The following is a 17,871-nucleotide window of genomic DNA, read 5'->3' on the forward strand; positions in this document are numbered from 1 at the left end:
ACTCAGCGTCCGAAATAAGAGCAACAATGTATAGATGATACACAAAAAAAGAAAGTTGTTCATACAAGAGTGAATATCTTTATTTTCTTACCGTAATTCTTATATTTGTCTAAGCCTACGTGACAATTTTCAAGCCCAAAGACTGAAAATTATGAAGATACAAATGTAAATAAGCTTAAATAAGCAAAGCATCTGACAATTTCTAACTATAAGATCTGGGGATTATAAAGCTTTAGTTCCTAGAATGAACAATAATTGAAAACAAATACATTTATACGTTTATAATTCACAACAATGTTGGCCTTCTTGGAAAAATAAAAATATCACTTTACAGACCCAAGTAGCCAAAGAACTTATCACAGAAAATGCTCAATCAATAAAAACTGATATTGTTCAAAGATTGTCTCCAACAATAAACAAAAATAATAAATGATCCAATGTTGTTTTACGGAGCAAATCAATAGCATTGGAACTGAAGTAGTGACTGCAGTGGTGAAAGCCTCGGCAATAATCCACCGACAATTGACAATTTTTTTCTTTCTATACTCTTTAAATTCACCGCAGCAATAATAAGAACCTGTAAAAATTGGCAGTGGCAATCAAAAATTGCTTCCAACCTGCCTGCAAATCACATAAAAATTGTGACTCCAGCGAAATAGAACATTGGAATATTGTATCAGATGAAGCCATGTTCAGCAAAAAAGGCAAATGGTACTACCATGATCCATTAATGAATTGGAACTTTTGGGTCCAGATGTTCGTACACATCCAAATACAATAATACTACTGACAATACACGACGACTAATGGGAAAATACTAAATACCGATACATCTTATAACCTGTACATCATCTGTGCATAGATCATTTTCAATAGGGGGCCGTGTTATCCGACAGAACTAGCATTGTACACTGTTGTCAGATCCCCAGAAAAACATGCCATTCCTACGACTTTGAGTAGAGATAGTCAGAATAAATACGAAGGAGTTAATTTAAAATTTCAACTAATGAATACCCAGAATGTAATCGGCTCTTTGGTCATGAATTCATCATGGGATTTAAACTATAACCTTATTTAATAATAGTCCCGCGATTTTGGTAAAAACCGAACTTTGCTTTTTCTTGGTATTCAGCAGATTTCCTAACCGTTGGAACATTTTTACATCGATCATCATCTTACGAACATTCATAAAATACTGAATATACATACAGAATTGCGGTTATTTGTTACTCTACAAAATACATCATATCAAAACAAAGCCCTAGAGTATTTATACATTCTATGACTAAGTGAACATCTAAGTTTTTACATATATCATATCAGTGCACCATTGATAGGAATGATTCGGTCTGCTGTGATTGTTTGCATCATGAAATGGAAAGCAGCAAAACTGCTACGTTTTATCTCTCTCTCTAAGTGATGGTTTTTGTAATAGATTACGAAAAACCATTAATACAAGATTTTGAATCGGTGAAGAGTTCAATGCATTCGTGAATGTTTATACAATTCATACGCTGTCCTCTCTGTCGATGGTGACGGCTACTTTCAATTCGCAGTCAACAGTTAACAGCAGGTAAAATCCCATAGTTTCACAGTTTTGTCATACGACCCGGATACGATAATACTGTCGTTGAATTGCAAACACGTCACGCCGTCTGTGTGATTACGCAATGTCACCAGACGCTCTCCAGTCTCTAAATTCCACACCTGTCAATGAAAAGATCCGCTTTTAATCGAGGATGAGGTTGATATGTTCTTAATTTTCAATGAATTAAGATGATTAAAATGATGCAATCCTGTGAAATGGACATTCGAAGCCAATGCCACGAAAATAATGAAAAATTCACCTTAATTGTTCTGTCATCGGAGGCACTTACAACTCTCCACTTATCTGCTTGAAGGCACCTAAATGTTAATCAAAAGTACCGATATACAAAGCAAGTTGATCATAAAATGCATGTCCCAGCTTAAATCAACAATATTTTCTTAATATCTTTTTAAACTGGGAATAACCTACAGCCCAGTAATCTTGTATGCATCGAGCATCTTTTGATTCAAATCAGGATTCTCAAAGACAAAGTTTACATCAGGATTTTCAGTTTTTTTTATGCCGTAAAAGCCATCATCATCGATATTGGCGTTTCAAAATAACAATGACAATCGTGAATTTTGGCGTTCATTTTGTAATAAGATATATTACATAACTCTTACCGGTAATTTATAGTCGATAAATTATATGATTATTTTTGAGAGGATGTGCACTACGCCATCAATATATCAGGGCTGGACTGGTTGGCGGTCAATTCAATCAAATTATCAATATTCAAATCCAACACAACTTTATTGACCCTTAATATTCATACTATTTTATATTATATCGTATTATTTTTTGTTATCGTGGACAATATCAAGCAATATATGTGTTATTATCTAGGCTTCATTAAACTTATAGGTTAGTTTTCTTGTTTTTACACTTACCGGACTACACCAGTGTGACCTTCCGACGCTTTCCAGTCGATCGTATTCACGCAACAACCGGTGTTTATATCCCAAAATTTCAGGTTGCAATCGAGCGAACCGCTGATTATTCTCGTTTTGTCGAACTGCAAACAGGTCACCGCGTCCTGATGCGCTTGCAACGTCATTATGCAAAACCCGGTGAAATTCCACAGCTGAAATGATAAGCGTGTTTCACTATACGACGACCGCGAGACATTTTCAGACAAATCGCGAGAAATATTCGGCTTACTTTGATCGTACGATCAGATGAACCGGAAATGATTTTGTCGTCATCAAATTGGACACACAAAACAGCTCCATCGTGACCCCTGTAAACAATCGACAAGACATTCAGATCTTAGGTGGAGAGTTCAAACAGTTGAAAATCCATAGAAGCAAAAACAGTACAAATCTCATTACCTAGAGTATATAGAATTATTCTAGCAAACGTTTTTGGGAGTTACATTTTCCCCTCTCCAGGCATAGCGCTACAAGATATGTACTGTTTTTGCTCCTGAGGATTTATTACAGATAATTTATAAACACATAGATAGTCATCTACAAACAAATTCTTCATAATTCCACTAGGAAAAACCAATCAAAAGTTACCTTAAAGTCATGCGGCAGTCACCAGTTCTCATATCCCAAACTTTCAACGTCTTATCATAGGAACCACTAATAATTTTCTCATCGTCCACCTAAAGAAAATTATTGTGAATGCTTAAAACTAAAGGCACATTACAGACATAAGAAAGTCTTCTATCAGATTGATTTTTTTAGGGATCTAAAAGGTACATACACTTAAGCAGGGACAAATTTACAAAGTTTCGAAATCAAATTAACGAGCTAAACATTCGAGTCTTAAGGAACCTACTTGTAAACAACGGACTGTGTCAGTATGGCCGGTCATTGTCACTTTACAAGCAATGCTTGACCAGCTCTGTTGCATTGATAAATCCCAAACCTAAAGAGTAAATAAATTTAGTTACTTTTTACATCTTTCTATTATCAAGCTGTGGAGGGAAAATTATCATTATCATTACATGTACCTTTATAGTGCGGTCGGTGGATCCACTTACAAGCCGGTTACCATCTAAATGCAGACAACGCACCGTCCCAGAATGTCCAACTAGAGTTTGCACAGACCAGGGAGTATTTGTTCTTATGTTCCAAACCTAGAAAAAACATGTTGATACAACGATTTGAAAACCCACCAGCCAGACTTTAATGGCTTTAGCAGCAGTCAGAATGATGCTTAATGAACTGTAGATTCTAAATGTGAGAGAAGCTACTTTTTCCACTAGGTACTCCAAGAGGTACAACACAAAACAATTCTTTAGTAGTTAACGGTGCATATTTTCATAAATATATAACTGAACAGAACTAACCTTGATCATTTTATCAGATGATCCACTGACAATTCTTGTATCATCAAACTGCACACATGATATACCTGCATAGACAATGTAAGAAATATTACAGCTTTATGATATGGAGCCAATTCAATAGTTGTAGGCATATGAATAAAACAAACCTTGCGTATGTCCTTCAAACGTGCGAACTTGACATCTTCCGTGCAGCCAATTATTGCGTAACCTGAACCGTTCCGCAAAGACTTGTTTCCACTAGAAAATAAAATAAAATACTAATAAATAAAAAGAAATAATAAAAAGAAAATAAAATACTTATTATTTGATAATGTATCCATGATAAAGAAAACGAGATAAATGAGTCTGAAAAGGTTTTTCTTAATTACCAGTAAATGATTTATTTTTGGCATTTCAACCAAAGCCCGATTATCATCTTCAGGAATACTAAGGTTACTAAAACATATACACAATCCAGGGGCCAGTTTCTCAAAGGTTGGTCAAAGATAACCAGCCAATAAATACCAGGGTAACAATGAACTTTTAATTGTCACTATGTCATTCAACCAGAAAATATGAAATATGTACACAATCCAGGGGCCAGTTTCTCAAAGGTTGGTTAAAGATAACCAGCCAATAGATACCATGGTAACAATGAACTTTTAATTGTCACTATGTCATTCAAACACTGGTTAACTTCTAACCAACATTTGAGCAACTGGCCCAAGAACAACAGGATGGACATGGCAGTGCGTTTCATCGATGGTTATGTATCCGTAATCCTCTTAAAATGAAATTAAGGCTTACATGAATATTGCCGTCAGGGAGTAGATGATGGATGACTTGTTTCTGTTCACCCGCCGCCGACAGCCTCCATTTATACTGCGAACAGAATCTCTGCCATAACGATGGATCATTCGCCAGCGTGTTCCAAACTCGACATACCGTAGATGCATAGCATAAGCTCACTGAAAACGATATGATATAAATCGGTTGATACAGATTCACAAATTATCACTTTGACCATGAATATAAATTCATTTTTTAAGGAAGAAGAGTAGGAGAATTGTTAAAGACTTTCATATGGATCTCATCAAGATGTCCAAATCTCTTAAGTCAATGAATTCGAAAAATATGTAGGCTAACCGTATATGGGTTTCCTCACTCACCAGGATCAAGGAATGATAGTATATACAAGGAAATACTGGCAGGTAGCCAGGTGATCAGATCTTGACAGTTTTCAGGACAGCCCTGGTGCATCCGCGGTTCGATTTCTAATGACAGCAAATGAATTTGAGGCAGCTCACATAAACCCTGTCAAAATTTAATTGGAAACATAAGCTTATTAGGGATTATGTTTGTTTTTTTATTAAAGTTATAAAAGAATGTATCCCAGGTTTGATTCAACAAAAATGAATTATAAAATGTAACCAGTTTATATCTTTTGAAAGTAAAATGTATTTACCATCATTTCCTTCAAGAAAATATTCCTTTGCTCATCGCTGAATTCAACAAACCATCTTTTCATCAGCTGTAAACAACACAGAACTCACATTTGATTTTCTAAACAGTAGACTTTGATTAACTAGGCCGGGGTCAGGGGACACTAGCCAGGACCGGCGGACCAATAATTTCCTAAATCAGTTCCACCCAAATTGGTAATTTTTAATATCCATTCAAATAGAAATTTACATTCATAGGCAGAATTGTATGGTTCAAATGCCGAGAAAATGCATCTATGAGCATCTAATTTTTGAAATTTGTTTTTGAAAACTTCAATGATAATGAAAAAAGTCCTGATTTCAGTGACGACAATGGTAGCCAGTCACCTCACGTGAATTTTGATTAGGCCAGTTATTAGGCTGCAAATATGTCTAGGGTAGATATAAAGACAATCCAATAAAGTGTCTTCAAAACTTCTTCATTTTTTCGTCATCGTGGGTCGGATTTACTATTGAACTTACGTTCATTCGTTCTCTAACTTCAGAAGGCGCTGCTTCGTCTTGTTTCGTCGGGGAACCGCACAGATTTCGATTCACCGACTCCGACGACATACCGTCCGCTGATGGCGTGCCGATTTTACGCGTGCATAGATACGGTCTGCCGGCGACCTGTTGTTGGACGTTCTTAATCTGCGAACCGTAATGACTCGGCAAACTGCTAAACAGACTGTTCACGTTTTGCGACTCGTACAAATCGCGTAGACTAGAAAAACTCGAGCGTTTTTTACACGCCCTCGACGTACCATCGGCGTCCACACTGACTATTGGTCGTTTTTTGCATAGATGACCGCCGGCCGGATAAAAGTTTCGAATGGGCGCTAGATTATCGCACTCTTCTTCGCCACCGTCGTCGTCGATCGCCGATTCGCGACAGTAGCAGATGACGTCGCGACGGAAATTTGCGTTACGGAAATCGCTCGGTCTCGAATCGTCGTCACGCGCCGCGTACTCGTCGTTCGTTCGTTTTTTCTGACGTTTACGGAAATAAATCTTCGACGTCGATTTCGGATACAAGTTCGTCGCTTCCATTCTCTGAAATAGAGCGCGCGCGACGCTAGGTTTCAGGCAGTTTTGCTCGACGATTTCGCTGTTCGGGTAAGTGGCCGTACGACGAATGCCTAAATTCGTATCGCCGCTACTTTCCGTGTCGCTCGACGAGCTACTCTCTGTCCACGGAGGTCGCGCCATGAACTCGAAATCAAACTCATCCGCCGGCAACGACGCAGCATTTTCATCGGGAATACCGGCCTGTTCGGAGAAGTTTTGATCTCGGTGGTTTTTTGACGATTTGCGAGTGAACCATATGACTTTCTGCCAGACCTTAGATTTCCGTTTGTCTCGTTTGCCGTTGTGAGAATTCGAAGCGATGATGTCTTCACATTCGACCGGGCTTATGGAAATTGGCGGCAGTTGCAAATCCATCTATCAACAGCAAGGCAGCGTCTTCGGTCTGAAAGTCAAAGATTAATGTTTAAATTTTGAATGATGATGCGGTGCCTAGCTTGGCCCTTACTACGTACTACTAATTGGGCTAGTGTACTGTAGTGTAGGGTCATCAGCTGGTCAATGCTATTCTAATACCTAAAGTCTATCTATTTTCGATTGGCATCGATCTTTTCGGGATACTTCACTTAATTTAGCCAGTGTTCCCGAAGCGAAGGGTTGTTGAACCATACACTGCTGGTAATATGGACAATTAATGGTATTCTTCATAGGTCTATGTCAAAGAGGAAGTGGCAGGTAGACTCGGCTTAAACTAAGTCTGATTCATAATAAAATTAGGCCCTAAATCCGAGATGACTAAATCCTCAAATCAATCAATAAATTGATTTGTCTTTGAATTTATCGTGACATCCCATGTTTCGACGCTTTTTGAGTCCATAGAACTATTAATAACGTCCATACCACATATCTGGAACTGACTTTACTGCATTTACTGTAACTTCAGCAGCTTAAACGGTAGTTTAGGGACGCTTTTTCACGAGAAAGTTTCAATTTCCCATATAACTTGTTTGGAAGGAATTGTAGTTGCTATTCATTACAGACCACCAGCGCCAGAATTTTATGCGGCGCCGGGTGAAACGACGATGGGAACGCTTTTTTAAATTGGGTGGGAACCGGATCAGAAAATGTATTAACCTCATCAACAGTTCAAAGGAATCTCGTAGGAGACTGCAACAATGAAGCCGTTTAGGCTATCCGTTCATTTTTTTCATCATTTCCAGTTTTTGCCAGAACTTCATCGCAGGTTTTCCTGCTCCGTTCGTTTTAGTCATCATTTCGAAACCTAAGCTTCGATCAGATAAGATCAAAGTAGTGTTAGGGCATATCCACGTCAGTTGCGAACAAGGAAGAGTGTATTTCTTCGAATTAGCGTCCAAAAGAGGCTCCGCAATTAAGATGAGAAGCGATTAAATTTTTGTCCGAAATTGAACTCGCGCTTCGTCGATCGCAGACCGGGAGGAAGTGCGATGTGGTAAAGAATTCTGGGAAGGGTATGGAGTTCACGAAGTGACGTCATTGGTGGGTAGAGGTTCATTCCTTAGCACGAGACGTCCGACTGACGTACGCGCACCTGTCTCACTTCTACCAAATCGCACCTAAATTAGCCATAAACGGTAACAGGCCAACCATAATTTTCAATCTATTTTGTTTTTATAGAATATATATCGAAGTTGACTGATGCCTACTTTTGATTAGTCATTTTCATGTGTTTCCCTTCGAAAAGAATCAAAAATAGATACGCGAATTTGAGAAACGGAACATTACCGGGCTCTGCGACTCACCGTCGAGTCATTGCTTTCACAATTAATCCAGTCGAGCGATAAAGGGTTCTCCCATACACATCGAGATATTAAAACACACCCTTCCCTACACGAATAGGCCAGTTTAGTGGTCGGTAAGTCGCTAAAAATGTATTTGATAAATTGACGAATGATGTTTTTGGATCGAATTACACAGGCCTAGATAATAAGGTATCGAAACATGAAAAATTATTATACTTACGCTGTCTTATCTAGTCTGTCGCTGTACTCCTCAGTCTCAAGTCTCAGAATAGCTTTTTTTTAAGTAGATTCTAGGACTAGAAAGGTGGTTTTTGAGGAGGTTGCAGAGGTTATCGTTGTTTAAACTGTGAAACACATCTCTAAGACAAATGATAGCTACAAAAAAGGACATGTCACTGGTTTCTGTAAAGATATGTAGTTTTCACCCTAAATCTATTAGGAGACTATTTAACCTAATTAATTGTTGGTGGTAAGCTTTTCTAATTGGATGAGCTCCAGGCTTTCTAATAGGCCTACCATATTGGGAAAACCTCTGGGACTAATTAGGAGTTATGCCCACAATGAATGAAATGATTCTTCTATCATAATGTGGTGATCTGTCGATGTGGTTTGTTTCCCGTTGTTGAAAGTATCCGACCGATGGTGAAGCTAAACCCGTCAGGTTATTGGCGATTTTCATCCGAGTACAGTCGATTTGTAGTGGTGGGTGACAATGTAGTAAGTGTTATTTTTACTTCCGTCAAAGTGGTTTGCTATATTCTATCGTACACACTTTGACATTTACCAGACATTTTCTCTCCATACCACAATTATTTGTCCGTCAGATTAACTGGGTTATAAATAACGACTGTATACTGTGAAGATTAATTATTGCCTAGTTCATTAGGATAAGATTCCATTTGTGTAAGGTGAACTTTTTATAGACAGTGAAAATTTTTCGGCACAGACTTCTTATCTGGCCCATGGGGTAAGAAAGATATTTCTACAAATTTGAGTTGAATGATTATCTAAGTTATTCTGATTTATGAGTCAATTTAAGTAGCCTGAGTGAATTACATACCTCTGAAATGTAAAATGACTCATGTCATTTTCTTTTCAATAAGATAGTTGGAAATCGCACAACCATGGATTTCTAAGTCACTGTTCATATTTCAAATTTGTGAAAGAGTGAGCCTGATCTAAACAGAGACTAGTCTGAATAGCATATGCTTCCCCAGGAATTTTCATGGGGGATTCGAATTAGCATCAATCTAGTATCTATGCGCAATGTCGGGTGTTTGGTGGGCCTCCCCAGAAAACTTTTTGAAAATTGGAGGCTTTAGAGACATTTTCCAGGCTCTAAATGAATCATTTAGAGTCTAAAGACTAGTCAAATTGGCAAGAAAAATCTTGAACATTGATTACATAACTAAAAAGTTAGCAATCTCGAAAAAGGGGTGTGTCTGCTACCCCCGCACCTCCCTTGGGGATGCCTATGAATATGGATATAAATCGATGATCACATATTTATTGGTCAGACTTCAGTAATGGGCTCGTATTTTTATTGCCATTGATCTCGAATTACATTGGTTTCAGGAAGAAAATATACCTGAGCTAAAGCTGGTTTTTCAGCAACGTGACAGGTAGAACCTGCATGGGTGGATCGAGGGAAATTGGAAGGCTGGGGCCAAGAAGCCAATAAAAGGCTTTTCCTGGATAAAGCAGCCATATCATTGGCCACTAGCAGGGTCTTACCCTCGGTATTAAGATCTTTCTTAAGAAACAGTTCAAAGATGCAAATTCTGAGAGGATAACTGTGAAATTGGCAGGTTTTGTATTGACGAAAAGGGCTACCTCTATGCAAAAGCAGGGGTCCGTACCCCAAGACCAGCCCCTAAATCTACCTCTGACCTGGGTTCGCTCAAAAGCTAGCTTATTACGTTAAAATCATTATCGAAGTCATTCTCTAGGCTTTTCCGACTAAGAATGACTTTCTGTTTACGACTCTCAATTTCATCAGATTATTAATATTTCGTATCATTGTCTCAGGTGTTTTGTCGTATGATTTATGACAACTGTTGATGATAAAATGATAATTTCACACTGAACGAGATAGTTCCTTATCGGTACAACGCGTGCAAATCGCTATATTTTCACCTTCGCAATCAACGACAACCTGTGCAATTAAGCCGCTTTAAAACGTTACCATGGTAACATGCAGTAAGCTTTCTGAGTAGGAGGATGAATCTCTATTATCAATGACTGTCAGCGTTTTGTTAAGAAAATATCTTTTGATTTCTCACATAGAGGGATAGTCCTATTATTAGGCTATCAACCATTAGATAGTTTAGTCGGGATATTTTTTTAGTAGCCTACAGCTTTGAAGGTAAGGCATTATCAATTGTTTGAACCTTTTGTTCACTCAACTGGTAGGTTTCGTAATTAATGGTTATGCGAGTGCTATTTCCCGGAATTGAGACGAATGCGCATCAATGAAAATATTTTATTTATCGAATATTGCATTGTTTTTAACCTGTTCTAAAAATATAAAAAGTGATTGACATCGGACCAATGGACATACGGCACAAATAATTTAGAAAATTCCAACTTCCCTGTTTGTAGTTAGTCTGAATACAGTCATGATTTTCTGAGAAATGTCATACACAAACTGAATTACGGCACGTATGTATTACACAAATTGCATTATTGTTGACTAATTGACTTAATGTGCGATCAGTTTTCGTGGTCAGTTAGTGCCTCAACAGCTTCTCAAAGTTTCGTACCACCAATTCAGGCTCGAACAAAAACAAAATCTTTTTACTTTCTGACATATTTTCGTATCCTTAACTAGGACTTTGTTTAATTCAGACAATTTTTGTCGGTCAGAGTTTTTCCAAGTTAGGCGAGATTTACTATATTTAGTATCGGATTAGAAATTAGGTAGTTCATTATTCAAAGCTTGTCGGATTTCAACTCAGATGTTGGCTGGTATTACACTCAATCCTGGACTGAATTATTCCATTCGATATCTAATCCGTATGATGTCAAAGTAAAACTTTGCAATATCTGTCTCAAATTTGTCAAAAAGTGAACAGATACCCAGCAAGCCGGTACTCGCTTTTCATGCGGTGTAAAAATCATCAGATTTTTTTGTTGTCTTTGTAGGATTTTCCTTCTCAAGCCTAAACGCAAGTGAACAGTCAAAATTTCAAGAATGATCGAATACAAATTGGTCGTGCTCGGAAGTGGTGGTGTTGGAAAAAGTGCATTGGTAAGTAACGAATACGGAAAATAGCGAAGCCATCATTACGAAAAAATAATTCATTAAAGAATGGTGACAATAGAGTTCTGCAAATGATAATGAAAAAAGTATAAAAATCGAAATGTTTTAAGACCAGTCGAAACGATTAGGCTGATAAAATCAGAATAAGCAAATTTTGGACATTTATCGTATATTGTGGGATTCTATTGTCATTTCAACACGCATATTGTGTACATTCTCTCATGAAGGATGGTAAACGTGGATGGTTGTGTGTACTGCTGCTGCTGCTGGCTGTGTTTGAAGGTTCTGCAATAAATAGTTTTTACACTCTTACTACCTGATATATCTTATAGCGATTAGGATATGTCTAAGAACGATTTAAATGATGACTAAGTTTGTGGATTCCAATTTTTGCTCATGTTTGGAGTATGTAATTTCTAAAGTTTTGCCTTCGCAATGTCTTGAATTCATTCCAATTTACTACCTGCTACTGGAATCTACCGGTATTTGGAAAGAGTGTCAAATTTCTTCCCAAATGAACTAGTCTACGCGAAGTGAGCTGTTTAACTGCTAACTCACACACTCGGCCTACAACATCTCTACTACACGTATTTATGTTGCCTTCATATTCATCGGCTCTGTTGATTTTAAGAGAACACCTGAGTAATGATTTCATTGGTAGCACGTCGATATCGAAGGCGATAGAAAAGTTTTGCGTACCCCGGTAACTCAGATTTTGCTTTACCACAGTAGTCGGTATTATCAAAAGTACATTGTAATGTTCGGGCAAAACATTGAATGGCGCCAAATTTATGATAGCAAATTAGGCAATTCAGTCGTATTTTCGAGAAAATCTTTAGTTCGTAGTCAATGGCAGGTGTAAGTAAAAATAACTGTATAATTCCGGCTTGGGAAAATGATTTTCAATTCTAATTGCATTTGATAATACATATGTTTGCTGTCAGAAAAGAAAACTAAAAAATCTATTGTTATCGGATAGATGATCTATATTTGTCATTGATGTTTATCTATTTGTAATGGTTATTTATAGATCCGTACCTATGTAGGCCTACCAGCCTTGATTTGATTAGGGACTCTACATAAAAGACGTCCAAGGTCGAGGGGTAGGGGACTAAGGAGTAGGAGGGTCATTTGGATGTTTTCAAAATAATGTATTGAATAGCAAACTGTACTTTTGCATTTTCACACTGAACTTTGGAATTTAGTCCGATGGATAAGGGGAGGGAGTGTAGTGCAATGTGGACATGGGGGTCAAAATTTGCAATTTTCTGAATACGTCTTTTATGAACAGCCCCCTATCATAATGTTGAAGTTGGACAGTGTTAGTTTGTTATTGATAATCATGTTGTGAGTCATATATATTTTTTCTGGCTTGTTTTTGCAGACAGTGCAGTTTGTTCAAGGAATATTTGTGGAAAAATACGATCCTACCATTGAAGACAGCTATAGGAAGGTACGGGAAATGAGGATAGTGATTTGCGTCATTTTCGACTACTATCTAGAGCGGGCTTGAATCTTCATTATGTTCATAGATTGGTTATAGGACCAAAAGTTGCTAATTTTAATTCAATGATGCCCATAAGACCGGGCTTACTTAATCCAAATCAATTATTCAGTCCTGAGACCATAATTTGAGCTGATGTGTCTGTGTGTTCAGTGTTATGACATTACATAATCCAAATTAATTTGTCAGTCTTGAGACCATTTGAACTTGTGTGTCTGTGTGAACAGTGTTATGAGAATGAACTCCTGCATGATTTCTGATTCGCACACTTGTAGCACACCCTGTAGCTGCTCTCAAGAGCCGAGACAGTAATGAAAATTGATCAGCGCAGTATCCAATCAGCGAACAGGCAACCGAATGATCTTATTATCGATTATACTCTTAATTGATTCGTTTTCAACAATTCGGGATGATAGGTTCAGGTTTGACGGGTCGTTGACGCGATCGCTTTCATCCCGGTCGCGATTTCTGTTTTTTGCTCAATCGAGTTATTTCTCGATAAGCTTGAGCAGTGTGTGATTTATGAGCGTTAGTCAATTTCAACGCATCAAAACTCGCTGTGCACTTTTCTTTTCGTCCCTGACTAATAGTAGAGGCTGCATTGTATTACGATATTTAATATTTTAATTTCAATGCATCTTAGTTGAATTGACATCTGTAGGCCTATGTTTTTTTTCCAAAACTATTTATGAATGAGGGGTGGGCCAAGATTACAAAGTGAGTGAATATTCCTTCCAAGACCTAATTCTGCAATGATCTAACTAGCATTTGAGCTCCGAGTCAAAACTACATCATATTCTAACATACGTCAGTGTATCCTCTTTCGATGAATTGTCGTAAAGTTCATATTTTTCCTATTCATAGTTGTACGATCCTTCAAATATATCTTTTTTTTTTTGTAGCAAGTGGAAATCGACGGCGTGCAATGCATGTTAGAAATTTTGGATACAGCTGGCACTGTAAGTAGTGGTGTTTGATATTACCCGAGAGATGCACATAACATTTCTGACTACATGTATATACATTATATATACCTGAGTAATAGTCGAAATATCTCTTGGCGGGTTGAATTAGAATGAATCATTCCCGTCGTTATTATTACTCATAGTAGTCATAGTTTTTACCATTTCAAATAACAATGCCGGCATCAAATTACGCGAGAATATTAAGTACCACATTTGAATATCAATCTAGAATTTCGTATAACCTACTAATGCGTAGCTATTGCCATCATCGGGTTGAAAATCCTCAATGCAATTTTTTGCGATTGCTTTCTCAAAGTATTGGGACGAATATTTTGAATTCTCTTTTATTGATTGGATATTTTGGCTATATTCCCATGGCAATCATCAGGCGTCATGGATTGCCATCATAACTTTCTTTTCGATGCGGCTCTTAATTGTAATTATGACAATATTTCTCATTCTGTCAATCGTTGAAACATAGCTTCTTTCGTTTTTTGAATCGAATAGGAACAATTCACGGCCATGCGCGATCTTTACATGAAAAACGGTCAAGGATTTTTGCTAGTCTACTCAATCACCGCTCAGTCGACGTTCAACGATCTTCACGACCTTCGAGAACAAATCCTACGCGTGAAGGACACCGAAGACGTGCCGATGATACTCGTCGGTAACAAATGCGATTTGGAGGACGAACGAGTTGTCGGTAAAGACCAGGGTATCAACCTGGCGCGACAGTTCATGTGTGCGTTCATGGAAACATCGGCGAAATCCAAAATAAATGTTAATGAGGTATGTACATGTTTAGATAAGGTGCATACTGTTATGTTTGTTTTATCCTGTGTGAATGGTGCTGTGGTGAATTGAGACGAAGATCCTTTCTTGGAGAATATGATTAAATGAAAGACAAATACCAGTAGTTCTTTCATAGACCCATCATTATTCCATGTACATTCTCTCTCGCTTTCTGTACAGACGAGAGAGTACTCTTGTGTGCTCACTTGACTAATGGTCATTTGTTACTAATTTATAGTCCATTCCTATTGAACATCCCTTTCGTTTTCTATAAGATAATTTTGTTTTGCTGTGAAATGTTAAGAAAATTTTTTTACTGTAATCTCAAAACACTTCAAATTTGCTTAATCTGATGAATATTTCAAAATAAGTCAAGATGGAGTTTTCGCTTCTACAGTTTATGCTGTGTGATGTCCATGCTGTGCTGATGTTTTCTATGAACATAAATCACAGAATCATAGCTCGTTAAAATACACATCATTAAACTTTTCATATTGAATTCAGATCTTCAATGATTTGGTACGACAGATCAACAAGAAAAACCCAGAAAAAGAACGAAAGCCGACTAAGAAGTCAAAATGCAGTATCTTATAAAAATGGTTTGTATATGTATTTGACTCCACTTAATGATGGTATCCATGAAGTCATTGCCATAAGCAGAACATTCCCCATCAATACCTAGGGCTTTGATTTAAAGGTTCAATGGACTAAGTTTTTCGGGCCTAAGTCCCTAAACAAATCATACTTAAGATGCACTAAGTACTGGTGTACTGATATAAACCAAAATATTCTCTGAATTCGATCTCGTCTTACTTTTTACTGCGATTTGCAATTTTGAAATGTAAGCCCCTCTGTTTGTAAGAGACACCACCGAAAGAAAGAACGACTGGCAAGTTTAGGGTCTTCTAATGCGGTTACTCATGTCTTGAAATACTTTTTAAGACTCGGCCCTGTTGAGAAACAAGTCACAATGCTATCATCCTCTTTTAGTCTAAATGAGCAAATGTTTATTTTAATTTCTAGGTTTGGCTCGTTACTGCTTCTTGCACTATCAACAGCGGGAAGAACCTCGAAGAAGTCAGTCAGTCAAATAGAAAATGAGAGATACCCGGATTATTTTTCAAACAAAAAAGAACATTCTCGATTGCGTTCCATTGCGCACAAAAAAATGAACCAAAAGAAACCCTGTGAACCGATTTTTCACATACACTTGTGAAGTAAACTCTTCACTTGCTTAATGATAATATTCTGACAATTTTAACGAACAGATGTTGCCAAAAACATATAAGATAATACACAGACCGTCATCTGCCAGGGCTTCTGCATTCTCTGGATTCCAAACCAATACTCACATGGCGGAACCTTATCAACTATTTAGAGAAATTTGTGTCCACAATGACATCGACTAAAATCGCCGAGAAAGAATGATAACTCCCTCGCTTACCAGGGCACATTCTTCAGTTTCAAACCGATAAACTTCAACTATTCTATGTGTAAATACATGTATGTTTTATCGTAAGATTATTTGCCAGAAAAAAAGAATCGTTTCTCCCTATAAAAGAAAGAAAAGTTTTTGTTTTGAGTTTTTGGTCATAGTTGAGGATATGCACTGGTTAATACCCTGTGAATGTAAATGCGTATGGTTCTGGTACTGGGTTGAAGAGTGCAGGTATGATTTAATACCCCCTATACATAATATATATATTTATCATTACTACTACATCGTATACATTGAAAATATTTTTGTAGTGATCTATGAGTTGCTCTATTTATTCAACTGCAGCTTTCTTTTCATTCATTGAGCTGCCGCTTTACTCTTCTTTTGATTAATAACCATTTTCGTGTACTCGTAAAGACATAACAATTGGACTAATAGATTTTTTCAACATTTTCTCTCTAAAATGAGGAGTTCAGAACATTATCAGCGTTTTCATCTATTGCAAGTGTAGAGTTTCTTAGATCGGGACGTTACGTGCAATTTCTCTCTTTGGTGAAACGAAAATTCGTGGGTTTTTCAACAATCTCCTCTGTTGTTTCTGCGTTATTGAAAGCGATTAGTTGTTTGAACTAAATTCAGCACGATCGATATTCGTGACGATGGCTCTAGCGTTCACTAGGCCTTAGAAATTGACCTGTAAGGTTTTTTACCCCGATTCGCATGTACTATGCATTTGCATGGTTTCATATGTATAAGTGTTTTAGTATTGGCATTGTTAATAATGTTGAAAGATTGTGTCTGCAGATACATCAGTGTTTGTTGTCTGCGCGACAGATCTGTAGCAGGGTCCAATTAATAGTCAATACCGGGCTGAAAGTACCATATACACTACTTGCTTCTCGAGTAAAATATAGTAATGGTAGGTAATTTTTGTACTGTTGTTTACAAAGAAAGGGATGCTAAATAGGCCGGACACATTCTTAGGTGCTTGGTGAAATCATTTTGCTTTGAAATTACCATTTGATTACGCTTGCAAATGGATTTTTAATTATGGTGCATTTCTTCCGTCGAGTTAGTCCTTGAAATTCATCTCTGGTTCAATAGTCTTATTAGTACAAAGCGAAGTCATGTTAGTACTTTTTCAGTTCAGAGCAAGCAACATAAAATGTTTTTATTTTAACGAATGTACCAATGCTAGCTAATTTGTTGCGTGGAATTAGTTTCAAAATTCAGATTTATTAAGCTCTTGAGACAAAGTCATTATTGTAAAATAAGACGATTGGATCAGCAACCATGTATCAGCCGTTTCCCCTGTCAATCTATTGTATTTGATTCATTCATGTTGATTAACCATCATATGTATCTTATTATTGAACGAAAATTATGTTCCTTGAAATAAAAAGATTACCTTTTAAAATCAATCTTCAAAGCTTCGTAATGACTGGTGTGTAGTCCTCAAGACTCTTCTATCGGAATTGACCACTTCTGATGAATCGATGGACAGGCAGATCCACAATTGTCACTTAGGTAACAACTGGTCAACTTAAACCAACTTTTTGAAAAACCGGCCTTGAGTAGTTATTGTGCTGTAGTGGTCGCAGTTTTCATGGAGTTACAAGGACTGCCACAGGTGGAAGAACACAAGGTACTACAACAGGTTCACATAACTGCAATTAACTCCTCTCTCTACTTGGTAACAATGGATTTACTAAGTCCTTGATGAAGTTCCTGTTTCAACATCTGAAACTCGGCTTCT

At 37.3% G+C, this 17,871-nt stretch overlaps 2 protein-coding genes across 2 annotated transcripts; one reads left to right on the plus strand and one right to left on the minus strand.

Annotated features, from left to right (window-relative positions):
- Positions 1-98: 98 nt before the first annotated feature.
- LOC141901465 (uncharacterized) lies at positions 99-7,414 on the minus strand. Its single transcript, XM_074788712.1, has 14 exons — positions 7,274-7,414; positions 5,831-6,818; positions 5,332-5,397; positions 5,036-5,180; positions 4,674-4,834; positions 4,034-4,124; positions 3,888-3,952; positions 3,549-3,674; positions 3,374-3,463; positions 3,109-3,197; positions 2,750-2,828; positions 2,479-2,672; positions 1,848-1,905; positions 99-1,707 (listed from the first exon to the last, which is right to left on the minus strand). Exons 2-14 carry the CDS (start codon positions 6,788-6,790, stop codon positions 1,564-1,566), a joined length of 2,268 nt encoding a protein of 755 aa, XP_074644813.1. The 5' UTR covers positions 6,791-6,818; positions 7,274-7,414; the 3' UTR covers positions 99-1,563.
- A 700-nt stretch (positions 7,415-8,114) lies between these two features.
- LOC141901201 (ras-related protein Rap1) lies at positions 8,115-17,506 on the plus strand. Its single transcript, XM_074788311.1, has 7 exons — positions 8,115-8,267; positions 11,299-11,404; positions 12,801-12,869; positions 13,823-13,879; positions 14,393-14,674; positions 15,182-15,276; positions 15,701-17,506. The coding sequence occupies exons 2-6, from the start codon at positions 11,348-11,350 to the stop codon at positions 15,269-15,271; spliced, it is 555 nt and encodes a 184-aa protein (XP_074644412.1). The 5' UTR covers positions 8,115-8,267; positions 11,299-11,347; the 3' UTR covers positions 15,272-15,276; positions 15,701-17,506.
- Positions 17,507-17,871: the final 365 nt, after the last annotated feature.

This window comes from Tubulanus polymorphus, chromosome 3 (assembly GCF_964204645.1).
Source record: "Tubulanus polymorphus chromosome 3, tnTubPoly1.2, whole genome shotgun sequence".
Taxonomy (NCBI): Eukaryota; Metazoa; Nemertea; class Palaeonemertea; order Tubulaniformes; family Tubulanidae; genus Tubulanus; species Tubulanus polymorphus.